General features: G+C 44.6%; 1 protein-coding gene across 1 annotated transcript in view; it reads right to left on the minus strand.

Annotated features, from left to right (window-relative positions):
• The window catches only part of LOC138472733 (sperm flagellar protein 1-like), a 123,061-nt gene that overhangs the window by 26,269 nt on the left and 77,886 nt on the right, over nt 1–18,906 (minus strand). The window contains exons 5-6 of the mRNA XM_069611052.1: nt 7,916–8,000; nt 1,463–1,559 (exon numbers count right to left, since the gene is read on the minus strand). Of these exons, the coding sequence (XP_069467153.1) occupies nt 1,463–1,559; nt 7,916–8,000 (182 nt within the window). The remainder of the gene's footprint in view (nt 1–1,462; nt 1,560–7,915; nt 8,001–18,906) is intronic.

Below are 18,906 nucleotides of genomic sequence, written 5' to 3' on the forward strand. Positions count from 1 at the left end.
TTACACAAAATGCCAGCAAGGTTCTTCCTGGTAGGAGTAATGTTCAATTACACAGGACATGATGATCTGAGCACCTTGCAGCCTGAGGCGAGATGCTGGTACACAAGTCACCCAACAGCTGAGATTCTGACCTTTTTAGTGACTGATATGAACTTATGTTACACAGGACACCAATTAACCTGCTAAAGGACTTACTGATAGAGGTGAGGTGGTGGCACACAGTAAACCAGCTGCTCCATCAAGGGTATACACGATCAGAGCATGTGCTCTTATAGAGGACACCAAGAAAGTTCCTGGAGTTCTTCCTGTCAGAGGCAATGTAGCGTTACACAGGACACAAGCTGAGCAATTAATGGTATTTCTGGATGAGGTAAGAGGATGTAATACAGAATGTCAACTGTACCACAACTGCAGTGCGGTGCTGCCTTATTGACCCCACAGTTGTTTGTGGTTGTAGTGGTGTCCCATGGAAAGCCCAGATGATCAGCGTCTATGTAAATTGTCTGGCAAACCTATTCCGGCAATGCTTAATGCTGGGGTTGGAATGCTGGTTGGCTTTCTGCTACCTTGCTCAACTCACACCAGTGTTCTGTGGCTGTTAAAATTCTTCTTGGATATTGCTGTGTCTTTTGAAACTCCCCTGCGGATCCCAGGATCTTTAGCTGCCTGTGGTGTGGTGGTGTACTGTGGCCGTTAAAGTTCTTTTTGGGTGTTGCTGTGTCTTATGAAACTCCCCTGCTGATCCCAGGATCTCTAGCTGTCTGTGGTGTGGTGGTTTTCTGTGGCCGTTAAAGCTCTTCTTGGATGTTGCTGTGTTTTATGAAACTCCCTTGCTGATCCCAAGATCTCTAGCTGCCTGTGGTGTGGTGGTGTTCTGTGGCTGTTAAAGCTCTTCTTGGATATTGCTGTGTCTTTTGAAACCCCCTCCTGAACCCACTGAACCCAGGTTTTCCAGTTTGCTGTGGTGTGGTGGTGTTCTGTGGCTTTACGGCTCTTCTTGGATGTTGCTGTGTCTTATGAAACTCCCCTGCTGATCCCAGGATCTCTAGCTGTCTGTGGTGTGGTGGTGTTCTGTTGCCGCTGAAGCTCTTATTGGATGTTGCTGTGCCTTTTGAAACCCCCCTGCTGAACCCAGGATCTCTAGTTGCCAGTGGTGTGGTGGTTTTCTGTGGTCGTTAAAGCTCTTCTTGGATGTTGCTGTGTCTTATGAAACTCTCCTACTGAACCCTGGATCTCTAGCTGCCTGTGGTGTGGTTGTGTTATATGGGCCACAGAGCTTCTGCTATAGATGGCAGTTTCCTATGGAGATCCCCTCCTGCACCCGAGACCATGAGCTGGGTGTGCTTCAGCAATGTTACATGAAAGCACAGTTGGACCCCAGAGCCCTGCTGCTTTAGCAAATTGACATGGCCTCACTCACAACAGAGAAGCGTTTTGAGATGGCATTTCCTCTGACACCCACCTGTACGGTTTCCTGAAGGGTCATCACAGCCTGCTCTTTCTCTTCCAGTAACAGACGCACCTGAGGGTCGAGCTGTGCATAGAGGCTTTGGTTTGCTCTGCAAGAAGAGATGTCATGTTTTATGTATATGGCCTTCTTAAATAAAAGGTGGAATAATTGCTGGTTTCAAGAACAATTACACGTGGAGTGTGGCCATTTGTATCATATTTGCACAGCCATACCATTGACATGTTCAGCCAATGCCTACATTTTTTGCCAAGTCCACCTTGCATTCTTGAGCTTGTAAGACTATACTTAATTTTGGGATTTTGCAACATACTGCATGCACTAACAGTCACTACAGGGTGGTTACTTATGTTGAGGAAAGCGAAACCACAAGTACCAACATTGTATCTACTAAAAAGCAATCCAGCTCACAAGTCTTATTCATGAAGCACAGAGTTTTTCCCAAATATGTTTTGGTGTATTTAACTAAGCGCAAGAAAAACATTCAGAAATAATACATGGCAGGCAATGATATCCAATTAAAGTGCTTAAAGTGCATACAGTGCATATATGTAACAGCTTCTCCGGATCCGCGTACCAGGCAGAAATGAGCCTGCAATTCATCTTGCAACCCCTATTACATGTGTATCTCAAAAAGCACACTCTGTGCAATACCCAATCCCACTTGCAGAGCTGAGCCAACACTATCCTAAGACCGGTCAGATGGTCCAACGCAACTGCCACCCTGTGCCAAACTTAGCATCTAGTCCGCCGTACATAAACCACGCTACTCTACTATTTCAGATATTCAACAGCTGGGCTTTTCCTTTCCTCCAGTACATAGTGATATTACGCTGTGCATATTTCCTTTGGTCCGGCAATAATCTCCATACACATAACTTTACAGTGGCAAGAATTGTACCATCTGGGGACACACCCGCAACATGTTAGCTTACCCTATCTGTACCCTATCTGTACCTTGCACTGTTTTTTTTCTTCTTCATGTCTCTAACCTTTGCCTCTTTATGTACCATGCCACTGTAACCAGACTGGCAGTAACTCTCTTCCATTTGTTTTGTATATATATATATGCTTTTCTGTAACCAAGCTTAAGTTGTCTTGTCCTTCTGCACCCAGCTACCCAAGGGTTTGGCCCGCAATGCCAAATAAACAAACAAACAAACAAACAATGTGGAGAAGATCAGAAAATCAGCTTGTTCATATTTAGATTTTCAACAGGCTTCCATCCTCCCTCCCCCTTTCCTGCAAGGGTCGCCCTCAGAAGACACTTAGGATGGATCAACTTGAAGCAACTGTTTCAACAGACCTTTCTGGTGGATTCTATGACCAAGTCCCAGGTCTGTGACTGGGGGCGGTGGATGAAGTGGTACGGGGGAGCTGGGTGCCACCACCCATGTTTGTTTGTTTGTTTGTTGATTTATTTATTTATATTGCGCACCAGACCCGGAAGTATCAGGGCGCAGGAGATACAAGAAATATTTCAGCTTAGGTCACAAACATGGCATATAAAAGTACAAATCAAGAAATCAAGAAACACATATACATACATATACATAATGTACAAGAGAAGGTTGAAATATCCAGTGCAGGAGGAACACTATACAAAAATAAGATAACTGAAAATTCTGAGATCTATTTACAGTGAAGTGAAGTGGGAGACAGGAGCATTAATGGTCGTTATTTTTAAGCCAGTTGAGGAAATTCTGTCTAAAGTTCATGTACGTTTGGTCAGCACGCAGGGATGGGGGCAAGGAGTTCCACAGCTGTGCTGCTTTAACTGGGTAGCTGCCACCCCCGACCTTGGATAGTTTAAATCTTGGGACATTAAGGCAATTAGTATTAGCTGTTCTCGTGGGCCGAGTCGAGGATATTCTGATGAATCTCTCAGTAAGGTAGCAAGGCGCAGCATTGTTCGGACATTTGTAGGTGAGTGAGGCAATTTTCAGTCGGATTTTGTCACAGGTGGACAGCCAGTTGTTTTGTCTTCTCATTTCCGAAATGTGCTCTCTCTTTGCTATGCCGAGGGCCGCTCTGAGGGCATTGTTCTGGAGAGTTTGAATTCTTTTGGTGATGTACTTATTGGCCCCAATGTAAAGGGTGTTACGGTAGTCGAATTTGGACAAAATAAGAGCTCTGGCAAGCATGATACAGCTGCTCCTAGATAGAATTGGTTTACCAGCTCTAATTAGTTTGCATGTATATGAGGTGCTGGATGCCATGGCGTTTACTTGTTGGAGAATGTAAGGGTGGAGTCTAGGTAAAAGCCTAAAGTTTTTACCTCTTTGGCTACTTTAATAGAGTTGCCGTCGATGTTGAAGGCAGTGTATTCAGAGCCAAGTTTTTTGAGATTTGAAGTGGTACCCATGATGATGAGCTCCCCATGACATGAGGCTGGTGGATGAAGTGGTACGGGGGGGGGGCTGGGTGCCACCACCCATGACATGAGGCTGGGCTTGGAGGAGGTACCAAGGGAGGTCCACCGCAGGGCTGCGTCAGGGGACTGTTACCACAGTAATGATCTCCCCTTTAAGAGGCGACCTATTGACCTATGCAGAGAAGCAGAACGCTGTCCAGACATAAAGTATTCCCATTCAAGCTGAGAAGGGTAGATGCAAATGTGACAGCACCTCTACATGGTATGTTAAGTTATTAGTCTTTGCGCACACCACTACCTTAGTGGCCGTAAAGCGCTGAGCCTTCTCCATGTAGAAGTAAATTGCAGCCAGACCTGGGTGTGTGGGGTGAAAATACAACCAGGTCAAGGAGAGGGGGTGCGAGGGGAATAGTGTCACAAGTCAGGGAGGAAAAAAAACATAGGGAAATGAAAGCATAAGTGGGAGTGATGGTGAACGCTTAACATATAATTTCGATTTTACCAGACTTAAATGGGATACCGTTTGAGATCTTTTGCAGCTTTTGGACTTAAAGGGGAATAGGAAACATTTTTCCAATCAATCGAAATATGCTAAAAAATACATGCCCTATCCATTAGTCCAATAAAGTTTCTGATCGAACGTTCCCCTTAATTGCTATCCTTCACAAAAATGAGGTAAAGCCCACAAAGAAACAATGGCCACTGCAGTTCCGTGCCTACAAGACAGACGGCTTCCTTTTAAGCACATTAGGTCTGAATAATGGCAACACCAATATGCGTGCAAACTGGACTCAAGGGATGCTTTTATTTATTTTTTTTACTCATTAGCCTCCAAAAAGGCGAGGCCTTTAGAATCACGGCTAGTCGTTGAAACCAGTGGACATTAGCTGCCATTTTCTGTTGGAGATACATTGAATGATTTCGTAGGCGTTATGGATGGGAGGAAAGTCCATCGAATCTGCTTTCGATGTTTAAGGACTCTACTGCCTCTAGATGTTTTGTGCACATTTAACTAATATAGCGGTTTCCATCCAGACTATGAAAACATTATGTGAACTTGTTATATTTACGTGTGCTGTCATAACCTCTATGATGCTCACACATTCGTTTTTTGCACATAGTTTATATTGAGAGGTTGACAGATATGTATTTCACATAAATGATCGATGGTTTTATGAGATTTTGGAGTGTGTGAAATATTTTTATGTGTATGTATTCAAGTGTCTTTTTCATCTTGTTACAATAAATGGCAATACTGTGTTTTTCCGTTTTTAGTCCTGTTTATATACGATTTAGGATTAATCCCAATGTTGATTTGTTGACTTTTTTTGTTCTTGATTCATCCCCTGGGCAGAGTGTCTAGATTATTGTGTTTCCCTTCTCCACAGGAGTTATAGGGACTGTCTAGAATGTGTTTGTGTGGCAGCTCATTTTAGAGCGTACTTTGATTGACGCACAGGAGGCAGGATTCTGGAGTTCAGGAACGTCACATGGTGCACCTTCTTAAACATTGAAGTCTCTCATGGATATAAACGCTTAATATCGGGTACTAAAGTAAAAATCTGTGTACGTGCGCCAAAGTGCAGGTTTTCATTGAGGCGATATGCCCCAAGATGGCGGGCCCACCCTGTGGGTAAGGGCCCGCCGCCCAAGTTAAGGGCCGGAGCTAATGTTTTTTTTTTGTTTTTTTTAAAAGGATAGTATTTTCTTTCCATGCACGGGACATCTCGCAGAGTCCCGTTCACAGACATAAAATATTCTACCAACATGGCCGCCATGGAATAGGAAGGCAGGGCTCCGTATTGAGCCTCTCTTCCATTTCCATGGCGGCCAGAGTGGGGACGAAAACAGCAGCAGCTGTGGCGGCGAGTTGCTGCCACAGCTAACAGGTAAGTGAGCTTAGGGGTGGGGGGATTTTTAAAAAACGGGGTTGGGTGGGGGAAGATGGTGGGCGGGGAGCCGGCAATCAGGTGGCATTGATCGGTTACCAGACATTTGATCGAAAAAAATTGGTCGACTGGACAAATGGTCGAACCAATTTGGTCGAAAACCAAATGGTCGAATTTTTTTTTTAAAATTATTTTTACCCCTTTTTTTGGGGGGGGGTCCTCCCAACCCCCTTTTTTTTCTAAGAAACGCTTTTTTTCCCTAAACTGCAACCTAAAAAAAATATATACAAATAAAATAAAAAAATCGACCATTTGTTTTTCGACGAAATTACGTCGACCAAATGTCCTGTCGACAAATTTTTTTCGATGAAATGTCCGGACACCGCATTGATCGTAGGCTTTCACAGATAGTGGCAGCCTGCGTTCCTAGCCACTTCATTGGCTGACTCCCCTGCCCAGGTTTCTAATGACACAGTAGGGCCACTGCATATCCGAAGGCAACGGCTCCCTCTAGTGATGACAACAGGCAAAGCTACTGCATCCCACAAACATACAGGAACAAACTTACAACTGGCCTTTTATTATGTTTTTAGATTAGATTAGATAGATTGTATTCACCCAGAAGAATCATATGTTTCCTCTCAGTGCCCTTACTGTCACCACTGTTTATTTTTTATTTATTTTATTTATTTCTATAGCGCTCCGGACCCGGGAGTAAAAGGGCGCATAGTACAGGTTACAAGGCACAATACATGGTAATAGGCAGTGATAAGTTAACAAAACTAATATATAGCATAAACAGAAACCACTAAGTTGTTCTAGTGTTTTCCCAAACGCAGCAATTGCTTCGCTTGAAGGTCTTATAGCATTATTGAGCCATCAACTTCAGTAAGAATAGGTAATACGAGTCAGAATCATAGACCGAAATGTTGGCATTCCGTTTGACAGCAACCCATACCAATAAGCCACCACTTGGTGCCTGTAAGACCTTGCCTAGCCAGGACTGAGAATGTAAAATACCCTTGTTTACTAGAATAGATGTCCAGCTTTCCTATAAACAAATATTCTGAAAATGTCAATTTTGCTCCTAAGACCCGCTATGTTCCATGATACAATTTGCAACATGGGCTGGCATTTCATGGGCCCAGATAACTGGTTCGCCCCGCCACATCTAAGTCAGTCTACAGCGATAAAACCATGGAGAGCCTTACCTAAAAACCCTGAACTCCTGATGCAAGGGACCCAGCTTCCAGTTTAGTTCTCGATGACATGTATGCATAGTTGGAACACCACTGGTACATGTGGTGTGGAACAGCTACAGCCCCCGCAATATATACCCAAGGAACTGCAAAAATGTAGACTTTGTTCATTAAGTGGCAAGCCTCGTGACTACAATTTGGATAATACGTTGATCAGTCTCTCAGTGCATTCAGCCTTGAGGTTGCGTACAGAAAAAGGTTGTCACTGACATTGGCCACTCCAGGTAGGCCAACCAACATACAGCCAACGACTTATTGCACTGAAGACACTCCAAAGATAAGCCTCTTGTACTAAAACAGCCCTGCATGTGACGAAAATTTGGTTATGTTTTCTGAGTCAAGGTGTAACAAAAGCTGCTTAAATCCAGCATTTAGGTCTGGAAAACAGCGTGACTCCCTTCAAATCTGAAGTGAGTTCGTGAATTATCAGAGTTGGCTGCCTTTCACGTTTAATAGCTTTATTGGAACGGTGTCTAGCCATGCAAATGTGTACTATGTCTGTCTGTTTGGGGGCATCTGCGACCACAATGGGTGACACCCACAGTGATGGACCTTCCACGTTCTTGATATTGTCCAATTCTTCTAGTTTGGCTAGTTCTTTTTGACCCACCTTCTGCCACCGGTGAAAGAAGACCCACCTGTGCTTCCGATCTCATTTCCAGCTTCTAGCTCAGATGAAATGGGACACCGTCTGCGTCTTGACAATTAATCTCTCTCTCTGCCTCCCAACTCCCCCCTCCCCAAGTCAGTGAGAAAGTGTGCAGTAGTTTGTCAGTGTTCCTAGCTGTTCATGGCATTCACATTGTCTTAGCAGTTACTTCACATGCAAAGTTGATGGCTGCGCCCCCAGCACATTCCTGCTTCCAATGAGACTGACTATAATACTGTTGGAAGGGCCATAAAAGCAAGCAGTGTAATAGCTTACCGTCCAGGGCTGCTGTACCCCCACTGCATGGGGTTTTGCTCTCTAAGCGTCTTCCCATACGAAGGCACGTTCAGGTTTGAATGGTCTGTAAGACATAGATCAACAGTTCAGGGTTTCCAGTGAGAGACCAGCCCCCCCCCCAAGCACCCCTCCACCCCAGTTAGAGAAACTCTTTCCCAGCGCTATGAGCTCTCTAGTTATTACAGATACAGCAGAGTCTATGCCCGCCTTCCAACTCCCAAAGCAAACACTGACCCAGGTCCAACAGAACAGTTACACACCGACTGCAATCTTCTAAAGAGACACATTTCACTTAACCACTCTCCCCAAACAAATCCTTCTCCAATCTCGGGTGCAAGATCTCTTCATAAACTCCAAAGTGTACCCCTTTTGCTTCCAACTCCCAGAGTCTAACCCTTCTCTGCCAACCTTCACAAGTCTAACCAGTTTCCCAACGTCCCAGTTTCCTGCATGAGCCACAACCTCACAAAGTCTAACCCCTTCCTTATATCTGCCAGGACTAGCACCTCACCTTGCCCTCATACACCATCTTCCAACCTCCTGCAAAATCTAGACATTCACCCACATCGCTGACGCAAACTGCCTGCGCAATCTCCCCCAATGGAAGGGGCAGCTGACATGCTCCCATGACATTTTGAAAAAAGCTTTGAGATTTGTGTTTATCTTGGTGGAAGTGTGTCTTGAACCATAATGCAAAGCAATGCAGCCTATATCATTGCTTTAGCATGGTGGCAGCATGAATGCGCGCTTTTCAGCGGCACATCCAGTGCCAACACAAGATCAGGAATCAAGAGTACAATGCTTAATTTTTCTACCCAGGTGCATTCCCGTAACTACCCAGACACAGAGGAGGAATCTCGTTAGTATGCAATATAGCTTTCACCCCTGTGTCCAGGGGCGGGATGGGGGAATACAAGGCCGGTAAGCGCCCGCCCGGCCGACCCAAGCATAGGTAGGCCGGCCCGCCTTCCCAGCCACCTGATTGGCTGGGCACCCTTCCCCGGGTACAAATAGAACATTACATCTGGGTCCCATATGGCAAAACAAATCCACCAGCCCAACTCACTTAGAATCTCGATGGCACACAGGCAGCAAGTACTTCAGCAAGAACCTCAACTCATCAACAGGTCTGGATTCGAACCCTGACATACTTTCTGCCCTTTCTTTCTTGCAGAACTCAGTGCCAAGAGGCTGCCAAAATGGCAGAGGGTGAGCCACACAGGACTCAGTTACATTACATTACATTACTTCTGTAGATCATCAAGTATTACCACTATTAGGGATTATCTGTACATCTCAGGGGGTGGAATTCTGCTTGTGCTTCGTCTAATGGAATATGTTGCTCTAAAAAACCATGCAGCAGGCTGGGACAGAAGACTGGAGATAGGATGCAAATCTGCCAGCTCTGATGGATCTGGTCGCAATGACAAGTACTGTTTAGAGATCCAAGGGGGAAATCCCATGGCTCAGGGATCCAGTAAACGGAGATTGCATGTGGCTGGAAACTAAAGTGTTGGACTCTTTTTAAATTTCCACTTCTGGACATTGGTCCGAAGGAGATCTGGAGCATTTGCTCCGTTAGAAGAATGCCTCAGAATTTATTTCAGAAAGAGGAGTCAAAAGAGGCATAAGATTGCCCGCATAGGACGAATGCGCTGTATCTCACATGAAGACAGTGTATTATATTTTATGTCAATATCCATGGTGTGATTTCTGGACTTGTGCTTTGTTCTCCTGGCCTGTTTGTTTGTAAAGTTTTCTTGGATTATTGTAAATAAATTTATAAACATGTGAATTAAAACAAAACGTACAAACAACAAAAAATTCAATATAAAAACGTTTGCGTGAAGTTATCAATGACAGGGCCACACAATGCTTTGGTATTGTGAATCTTTGTTTTAGAAAAAATATGATTCTTTAGTTCCTGTAAGATGTCTGTGTGGTGAGATGGCATGACCAATGGAAAGGTTCAGATCACTGTCTTTAACAGAATAGATCAATGATTTGTACTTCCTGAGAAGGTCCAGAAATGGCTGATTTGCAACAGGGTTTGTTGTGATGAAATGACTACTACTGTGCAGCAACTACCCAGGCCCACACTACTAAACCAGCAGTGATGGCAATCATAAAAGTGAACCAGGCACAGCTCGAAAGGCATACCTCCTTCACCTCATGTTGTAGCGCAGGCGGAGAGCAGGCTATAGCTTCACGAGAAGTGTGAAGGGATAGCAATAGCAACCCAAAGAACTGAAGTACCGAGGGGATAGCTCAAGTACCGAGGGGATAGCTCAGCGGCAACGTGCTCGCCTTGGAAGCAAGATGACACAGAGCAACACAGGTTCGATCCCCAGGTCCGTGCTTAGAAACCACTAGGTATTTAGTGCGTCATAAATAACCTATCATAAGTATGATAACCCAAAATAAAAGTACGCCTAATCAAGGCTCTATAACAAGATAGATTTTTAATCAAATAATATAAATGCAATTAATGAATCAAAAACCACTCAAAAACCCACCCCTGTACAAGAGAACAAAGAATGCAGGCTTTTGAAAAGGGCAATCTGTATAGATAAACCGGGGTGTTCAGGCACAAGATTGGCACAATGTAAAGGCATATGTCGTTAAGAGCAAGGTAGAGAGGAGGGGGGTGCTTAAAAGTCAGTATGCTCCCAAACGTGGGCCAGGGGGACAGGGCATCTTCACATTACCGTATGTTCTTGTTTCTGGGATTCAACAGTGGTGTGGAGCGTGGATTTTCGGGGTACAACCGGCTGACTCGGGGAGCGATGGTGCCACACCTCTTGATGCAGTGCTGTTCACCAGCAGTGATGGCTTGCGGGTCAAAGACTCTGGGGGCGGCAGGTGATGTTGGGTTGGTGGCACTGGAAGACTCCTTGGCCTCAGGTGCAGAGAAGTGGAGACTGGCCTTCAGCAGCAACAAGGATTAGCTGGCTTGGCATAGTGTCAGGGCGTTACAGCAGCATCAGCTTTGAGCTTGAAGAAGCTGGTGACCAGATGGCAGTGTTGAGTTTGGGATGTCAGAAGAGTTGGCAGGTCTTCGATGTGAAGATAGCAAAGTTTCGGCTTTGAGTGGAACTCAGAAAGGCAGAGGCAGTCAATTGTTAAAGTCAGAGAGGACTTTGGCAGTTGCCAGGTGGCAGCTTGGATATCCGCAAAGGTGTCTATGTGGTTCGGAGATGCAGGAGAGCCAGGACTCACCTCCTTCTTTCTGTGATTGTTGTGAGTTCCAATCCAGGGGGCTCCAGGACAAGGTGAATCCTTCTGCACTCCCACTGATGATCCCTGCATCTCTAATGAAAGGGGTGTCTGAAAGGGGTCGGTGACACAATGAAAAGGCAAGGCTTTTTTTCTACAGCCTGAAGTTTTTGCATGTACACAAGATCTTCCTAATTTACGCCTTTAAATTGTGTTGCTGCGCCAACCCTCTGTCAGACACCCCCTTTCATTTGAGATGCAGGGCTCATCACTCTTGCACCCCAGGTGAGAGAGTGAGCATCCTGCATCTCTAGTAAAAAGGGTGCCTCCCAGAGGGTCAGCACCCCGATTAAATGACAAGACAACAATTACCTTACCTGACGGCTGCCTGTTGGGCCAACGCCCTTTTGGAAAATCGAGCCGCGGCTCTTATGGGGCGTGGCAGTGGTCGAAGTGGGCAGTAGCGGTTGGACGCAGTGTTCCTCTACTTTTTTTTTAATTAAGTTTTACTGTTCCTATACTTTTATGTTAAAAAGAAACCATTCCGGAATGGTTTCGTTTTAAAATAAAAGTATAGCAAGAAGTTGGAACGTGCACTTTCAGTGCTCTGCACTGAACGTTCCCTTAAGCAGCAGGTGCATGTGTTTGGGGGTTTGTGTTGTGCGTGGGAGGTGTCATGACAATGGGGTTTGTGGGGAGCGAGCACTGGCCAGTAGGGAACATAACTCCACTACTTCTTTTCGTACACTTCGACCACTGGGCGTGGCCTAACACACAGCATTCAGTGTTGCCTCTTAATTGCAGCACTGATCCCCTACTAGGCCATGCCCTGTGAGAGAGCACAGGGCAAGTTTGTAGGCCACTTAAAGCACTGATTAATAATGACACTCCCCTCTAAATTGCAACTCCGGGTTTTCTCTAGGTAACAAGTGCAATTTCTTTCCCTAGAACTGTTTTTTATAAGAAAAATCAGACGAATACGGACCCTGACCACTCTTTAAGAGATTAAACTCACGAATATTCTATTTAGAAAAGGCGCCAGGTAAGTGAATAATTTGACGCCCACGTTCCTCTCTTTTGGACCCAGTGTAAGTCTGCTGGTTTCCTTGAAATGTTCTTCCAGTAGCATGTTCTCCTAATGATCAGCGCACCCTCTCAGTGTTCTTTTAAGTGTCATGATTCAATTTAAATATTTACGGAATTTATTGTGCTTGCCCAACCAAATAACAAGCATCCCGTTTGTATAGCCGTCTGGGTTTCTGCAGAGATCATTACCTCCATGTTCCTCTTCCTCGTCACTGTATTTCGGCCTAGGTACTCGTGATTCTTTCATAATCTTTAGGCCCCCTGCTCCCAAGTCCCTCAATCTCATTTTCTGTTTGTTTTCTAGCCTCCTGGCTAGCTGGTGAGGGGCCTGCTCGGATGGCACTTCAAGTCACATTCCCTGCTACTGGGAGCATGTGCGTCCTGTGAAGCAAATCTCCCGTCCCCTGCTTGCTCGAGGAGCATTAGTTTTGGATATCTGTAGGGCAGCTACTTGAGCCTCCTCTCTTAGTTTGTTGAAGCATTCTCTGATACTCTTAACTGGTCAGTTAGATTACTTGTTCACCCGTTCTTTGAAGTGCTGTTTCTTGTTGATTTGTTCATGGCATTTAAGGGGATTTTGTGTGTTCGGGCAATTCTGTGCTCTGTGTGTTTTTTACACGCTTCAGAGCCCAAACAGTTGACATACTTCATGATGTAGAACAAGTACTGCAACGAGGAAGAGGCAAGTGGAGGTAATGTATGGATTACTAACTGGCATTCTTCATTACTCCTAATCCTACTCTTCCTGCCCCGAATGGAATTCTATATTTTGGTACTCTAGGAAGTAGGATGGGGGACCGCCACTTTGAGGGGCAGGGTGGGAGCAGGGGCTGAGGCCTAAAGACTATGAAAGAATCTTGTGTGGCTAGGCTATCGGGAAGACGGGATGCCAACATGGTGTAGAATAAGTACTTGGATGAGGAAAGTAGGAATAGGAGTAATTCATATTACCAGTAGGTATAACAGACAATACTTAGTTACCACAGCTATTAAATGCAACATCTGTGCAATACACACAGGTGAACATTGAGTAATCTCATGTCTTAATTACACACAGGCTTTGACACTGAAAGATTGCAAAGGACATTTGCCCATACCTTTTTGGATTATTGCATGTGCAGGGTCCTGATGCAGACTGATGCGCTGAAACATGTCCAATCGCCTCCCCACAGAGACTGCTACTGGCATGTCGCATATTCCTGGCTGGACTCGTCTGGCTCTGGTTCCTCAGCACGAGCCACATCCTCCGGCTCCACTGAGAGGCCCATCAGTTTCCACTCTGGATCCACATGATGCTGGGAAGCATCCAGTAAAACAAGCATTGGCAATGGCAACTATTTGGGCTTATGTGTGGCCATGAGACAGCCATTTGCCAGGCACAGCCGTATTGGTATTAATTGGTAATTGTTGGTAGCAGGTGAACAATGGTGCGAGTCCCCTGGCATCTAATTGCAGTGTCTGGAAAATGCCTAAGACACAAGCCAAAACTGTTGGCTTTGTCAGTGCTTGTTTTTTAACAGGATTTCAGTGCAAGACACGCCTAATGCTTCTAAATCGAGTGGCTAAAGGCAGACCCGTAAGAAATTTTTATTACACCAGTAGCAGGTTTACAACTCCAATTAAGTCATTAACTCCCAGAGGACTGCTTTAAAAACATCCTGGCAGGCACTTTGAGTGCAATGTTTTATGGTAAGGCTTAATTAAAGCGAGCTCAAAGAGTTCCCCTGGGAAGGTGTTTTGAGTGGGTAGGGGCAGGAACTGGGTGGGAATGGCCATTGGGATTAGCATGGCCATGGGTAGTTAATGGGTGGGCAAATAACAAAGCAACACTTACGGGCTGTGTGTCCCTGCTCATATGCCATTTCTCACTAAATGTACTCTAATGCAATAGTTTCGGCTTATAGAGCCAAAACTAAAAAATGTATACAAATTTGAAGGTCGATTGTAATGTTTCCTTCATTGGAGAATTCCAATCCATGGTGGGACTGTGCCGGCAGCATCTGAGGGTGGCATCAAAAACTACCTTCGTCAGAGAAAAGGGGTGACTTTGCTTCAGTCCTTCCAAACAGTGTCAGGAGCTGGCAATCTGGAGATCGATAGTGAAGACAGATACCACTTCACGTTACTTTACATGGAGGAGGCTGATTGAGGAGCGTTACGAGTGAGGATTGTGAGACAGAGAGCACAGTGGAAGGCTTATGGGAGCTGTACCAACCTGTTTTTGAGAGTACCATCTCTCAGGTGTCAGTTTCAATGGAGCCTCGCTGCAGTTCTACACAAGCAGTACCATTCGGATGAGTTTCTTTGGATGTTGGTGGTTTTGGGAAGGGTTGAGCATGATGCATGGACAGGATGTGGAGCAGCCGCAGAGCTGTGCAGAAGATGCAGCTCCACGCACAGAAGATCAGCAGAGTAGGTAACGGCGTAGGTGCTGGCCCGCGTCTCGAACTTCCTCATCACTGTCCACTAAGAAACTTTCATCCATCGTTATCCTACTTCGGCTTTCATCAGAAATTGATACAGATGACCATCTGTCTCTTTTCTAAACGCCGTCTCTCCTAGGCATCCATGATATTGCACCTGGCTGGATTGCCTCCTATCTCTATAACTGATCCTTCAGTATCTCTGCACCCTGCTGGAGTCCCCCAAGAGCTGCCCTACTCTGTACCCTCTTATCCTCTGTGTGAAAGCTAATCTCATTTTTTGGCCCGCCATTTGAAGGTGATACCTAAGTCTGCTCCTCTCCTTCCATAACTCGTGAATTCTCGGCCATCCGTCAGTGTATAGCACTTCCGTGCCTCATGCAAAATCTATGTTATTTGCCTCCTTGCTCTTAATGATACCCTTATCTACTTCTCCCCTGTATCACTCGATCTGATGCCCTTGCACAATCCCCATGGCATATCATTTAGGGGCCTTCTTTAACAGAAATCTCAAGCTACCCCAGTTCATCACCTACACCTCTAGTGCAGCTGGACTCAACCTCAACATCTTTAAAAAGGCCTCCACTAAATAACTCATGTCCACCATTGTTCTCGTGTGCTTTGACTTCTCTACTAGCCTCCTCTTATCCCTCCTACAAAACTCATACTCCCTCCCCTCCTTAATCTTCTCAATTTTGCCACCAGCACACAAAATCTGGGTTGGACTGGGGCATAAAATTGGCTCGGGCACTAATGAAAAAGTGGCCCACAGTTGCACATGGCAATTCATTCCTTTTGTGACAGACTGTTTGAATAGTATCCAATGGGCAGTTTTTTTGATAAAACGTGATTGAAATTGTGTAATTGAAAGAATATTTTTTCAGCAACAATGGTCAAAACTATGAGCCGCATAGTGAAGTGGTTTTGCTTCAAAATAACGGGGGGAAAATGCAGAATGCACTTTTAATGCACACTCAGTTGAGAAAATGCTGAATCCGATTACATAGAAAAAGGGGAGCGAGGGCTGCAGGGGTGTCCCTTGCTTCCCTTGTTCGGTATAATCGGAGCAGGGGTTTTAGGGTGTCCCCCGCAGTGACAAGGAGAGAAACAGGGGACTTGCACATAGATGTGCTATCTATGTAAGCACTGCAGTGATCACATAGATCCTAGTGAAGTGACCCCACTAGCATTTTGCGCTTTTGGTTCGGGCATTGCCATATTGCCGTAGAGGCCAATCCGAGCCTGTGCAAAATCCCTTGCATCTGCCCCACATTCGCCCATCGCCTCCATGCTGGCTGGCTGAACAGGCAACACCAGTCCCTTTCCAAATTTTGCATTCTTCTTTCAAAATCTATCCCATGCTTGGCCAACTCCATCTCCCGCTATTCCTCGCCACAGACGCTTGGGGCCCGATTCATGGAATTTTTTGCACGGTTCAAAGTGACCTTGCAATGCTGAAAAGTGACTTTGCACTGCCGACACAAACCCTGATTCATGGAATTGTGCAAAGTATATTTTTGCAGTGCAAAGTCAGTGCAGTCAGTACAAAGCCATTTTTGCAGTACAAAATGACTTTGCATTGACTTTGCATTGCAAAAATACACTTTGCACAGGTACATGAATCAAGGTTTATGTCGGCAGTGCAAAGTCACTTTTCAGCAGTGCAAAGTCACTTTGAACCATGCAAAAGAATACATGAATCGGCCCCTAAGTTTCAGGGCCTTCCTTCGACTAGGTTTCCTGACCCCTGCACTGTCTCACGCTTCTGGTCCTTCTTGGTCCTAGCCCCTCGTTGAAATTGCTCTGAAAGGCCACCTCATTTCCCTGGATATGACCTCTGCCCCCTCCCATCTTTTCTGCCCATCTCGGATACCCTTGACCCCTCTATGCTGCATAAAGCTTAACCTGCCCCCTGTGGCACATAACACCAATTGAAAGTTTCACACAGGTTCATGCCATAACTTTACTTCCCTCCCAGAATTGTTCTCGCTCACCCTTTTCACCTAATTTCCCTTCCCCTATTGTCCTTATCTCTCCTCTGGATTTATTGTTTATTCTGTAGCATTGCTGTTTATTATATTTTAACATATCTATCGTTTGTACAGATGTCCAAGGGGATTTGTATGTGCCCTTTCAATGCTAGCAATAGGGTACTTTTTCATACTGCAACATTTAAGTTTTTCATTTGTATTTATTTGTATTTATTAGGTTCATATAGCGCTTTATCCATTGGCTTAGCAGGTAGTTGTATTTAACGAACTGATGTAAAAACAGCTGAGATGTGTTTCGCACCCAGGGTGCTTTCTCAAGGCGCTTTTTTGTATTCTTGGTTTCAACAATTATGTAGGGGGCTTTTAGACGGGTCCTAGTGATAGTTTCGACAGTCAAAGTTTCGAATGCCAAAAGTTCTGACACAAAAGTGCCGAAAAAAGTTTCGATTCTCCCCCAACCCCTTGTTTTGTTTTTTTAAAACACTTATTTTACAATACGAAATTAAAATAAACCCTTTAATATAAAAAAAATACATTCAAAACTTTTTTTCAGCACTTTTGTGTCGGAACTATTGACATTCGAAAATATTGTTTCGAAACTTTGACTGGATACCTTTTAGACATCCAGGTTGAGCACTGTGGAGCAGTTGGAGCTGTCTAATGCACTGAAAAGACTTGACAGTTGTTATGCTGACCTTTGAGGACCACTAGAAGGTTTGGCACATGTGAGGTATACTGCCATTGAGGTAAGCATGCTTAAATAAATGAGAGGTAACAAAACTGCTCAGAGGCCAAACACTGATCGTATAATGTTAATGTTAAAGCGGATTTATACCGTGCACGAACACCACCAGAGTGGTCCCCTGGCGCTCTGGCTGATCTGAAAAGGACAGGGGGTGGTATAGGTTAGTAAGCCTGGGCAGGAAAAAGAGCAAGAGAGCTGTGATGTGTTGTTGGCAGCCTCAGTTCGGTTCACACTGTTCGCTGAGCTTAGGTGTACTTTTCGGTTGGTAGCCGTCATAAGTAGGACCAGTGCCGGGTTCTATCCTTGATCGCCTTTGGGATGACTTGTGAGCACTGCACAACCAAAGTTAATTATGGAACTACCCAGATGAAAACTGCTCTCTTTATTTAGAAACATAAAGATACTTTTTATAGATGGAGATAGATACGGGGCCTAATTAACATTCAACTGAGTATCCACAAGGTGTGTGTCAGGGACTTTAAGTTTAGTAACTCATGCAACAGGTTTGCAGGTACGGTAGCTGAATGGGGTTAAATAAGTAGTGGAACTATGCTCCCTTCTGGCCCGCCCCTGCTCCCCAGAAGCCCCATCACCACGCCCCCTCCCAAAAGCAATCCAAACCCCCAAACAAACACAACTGCTGTTTAAGGTAATTTTCTGTTCAGTACACTGAAGGACAAGTTTCAATTTTCCTACACTTTTATTTTAAAAGTAAACCATTCCGGAGCGGTTTCTTTTTAAAATAAAAGTATATAGGGTCAGTAAAAAATGTTTTTTAAAGTAGAGGAAGACCGCTCCCGCCCACTTCGACCCCTAGAGTTCGAGCCGGCCCAGAGCATTGTAAGTTATAGGTTGGAATCCTGGGGGGCCGACTCTGCCTTTTATCTTTCGAGGTGGATACAATGAGTACCATTGCACCTAGAGAAAATTCGGTTTGTTGTGTGCTTTGGATGAATAATCATTATGAGCCAGGGTGAAATCATTCGCTCAAATTTGTATTGCTTTCTCTGAAAAAGGCAACATGTTTGAAACGTATTTGGCTGACTGTTTTTCAAGCAGCCTGATTTTATATTATTCTCTGTAATAAAACGAATGCAGGACTGCCTTTTCAAAAAAGAATACTACTTTAACCTTTGAAATGGGGTAAGCACGAAATATCACTCTTTTACCCCCTTCGTAGTCCCCTTCCTTCAACTGTTTGGTCCGTTTTCTTTGACACAAATGCCAAACACATTTTCCACTTATTTTTCCCTCCAGTTTGTGTGTGGATTTTTATTAGTTTAAAATGTTCAATTTTTTATAACTATATATACGCACAATAGTTTGATGTTTTAATTGTTTTAATTATATTTTTCAGAAGTGATTAATGCCTTCATACAGTTACTTTTTTAACCAATTCTTTCCCACAAAAATCATGTTGGTGTATCTCTTTCAAACAAATGCCCTCATAGTGTGTGCATCTCAAGTTTAGAACACAGGAGCCCGACTCGGCCTTGCATTCTTAGGGGT

Source organism: Ambystoma mexicanum, chromosome 8, assembly GCF_040938575.1.
Source record: "Ambystoma mexicanum isolate Mex_15411 chromosome 8, UKY_AmexF1_1, whole genome shotgun sequence".
Classification (NCBI taxonomy): Eukaryota; Metazoa; Chordata; class Amphibia; order Caudata; family Ambystomatidae; genus Ambystoma; species Ambystoma mexicanum.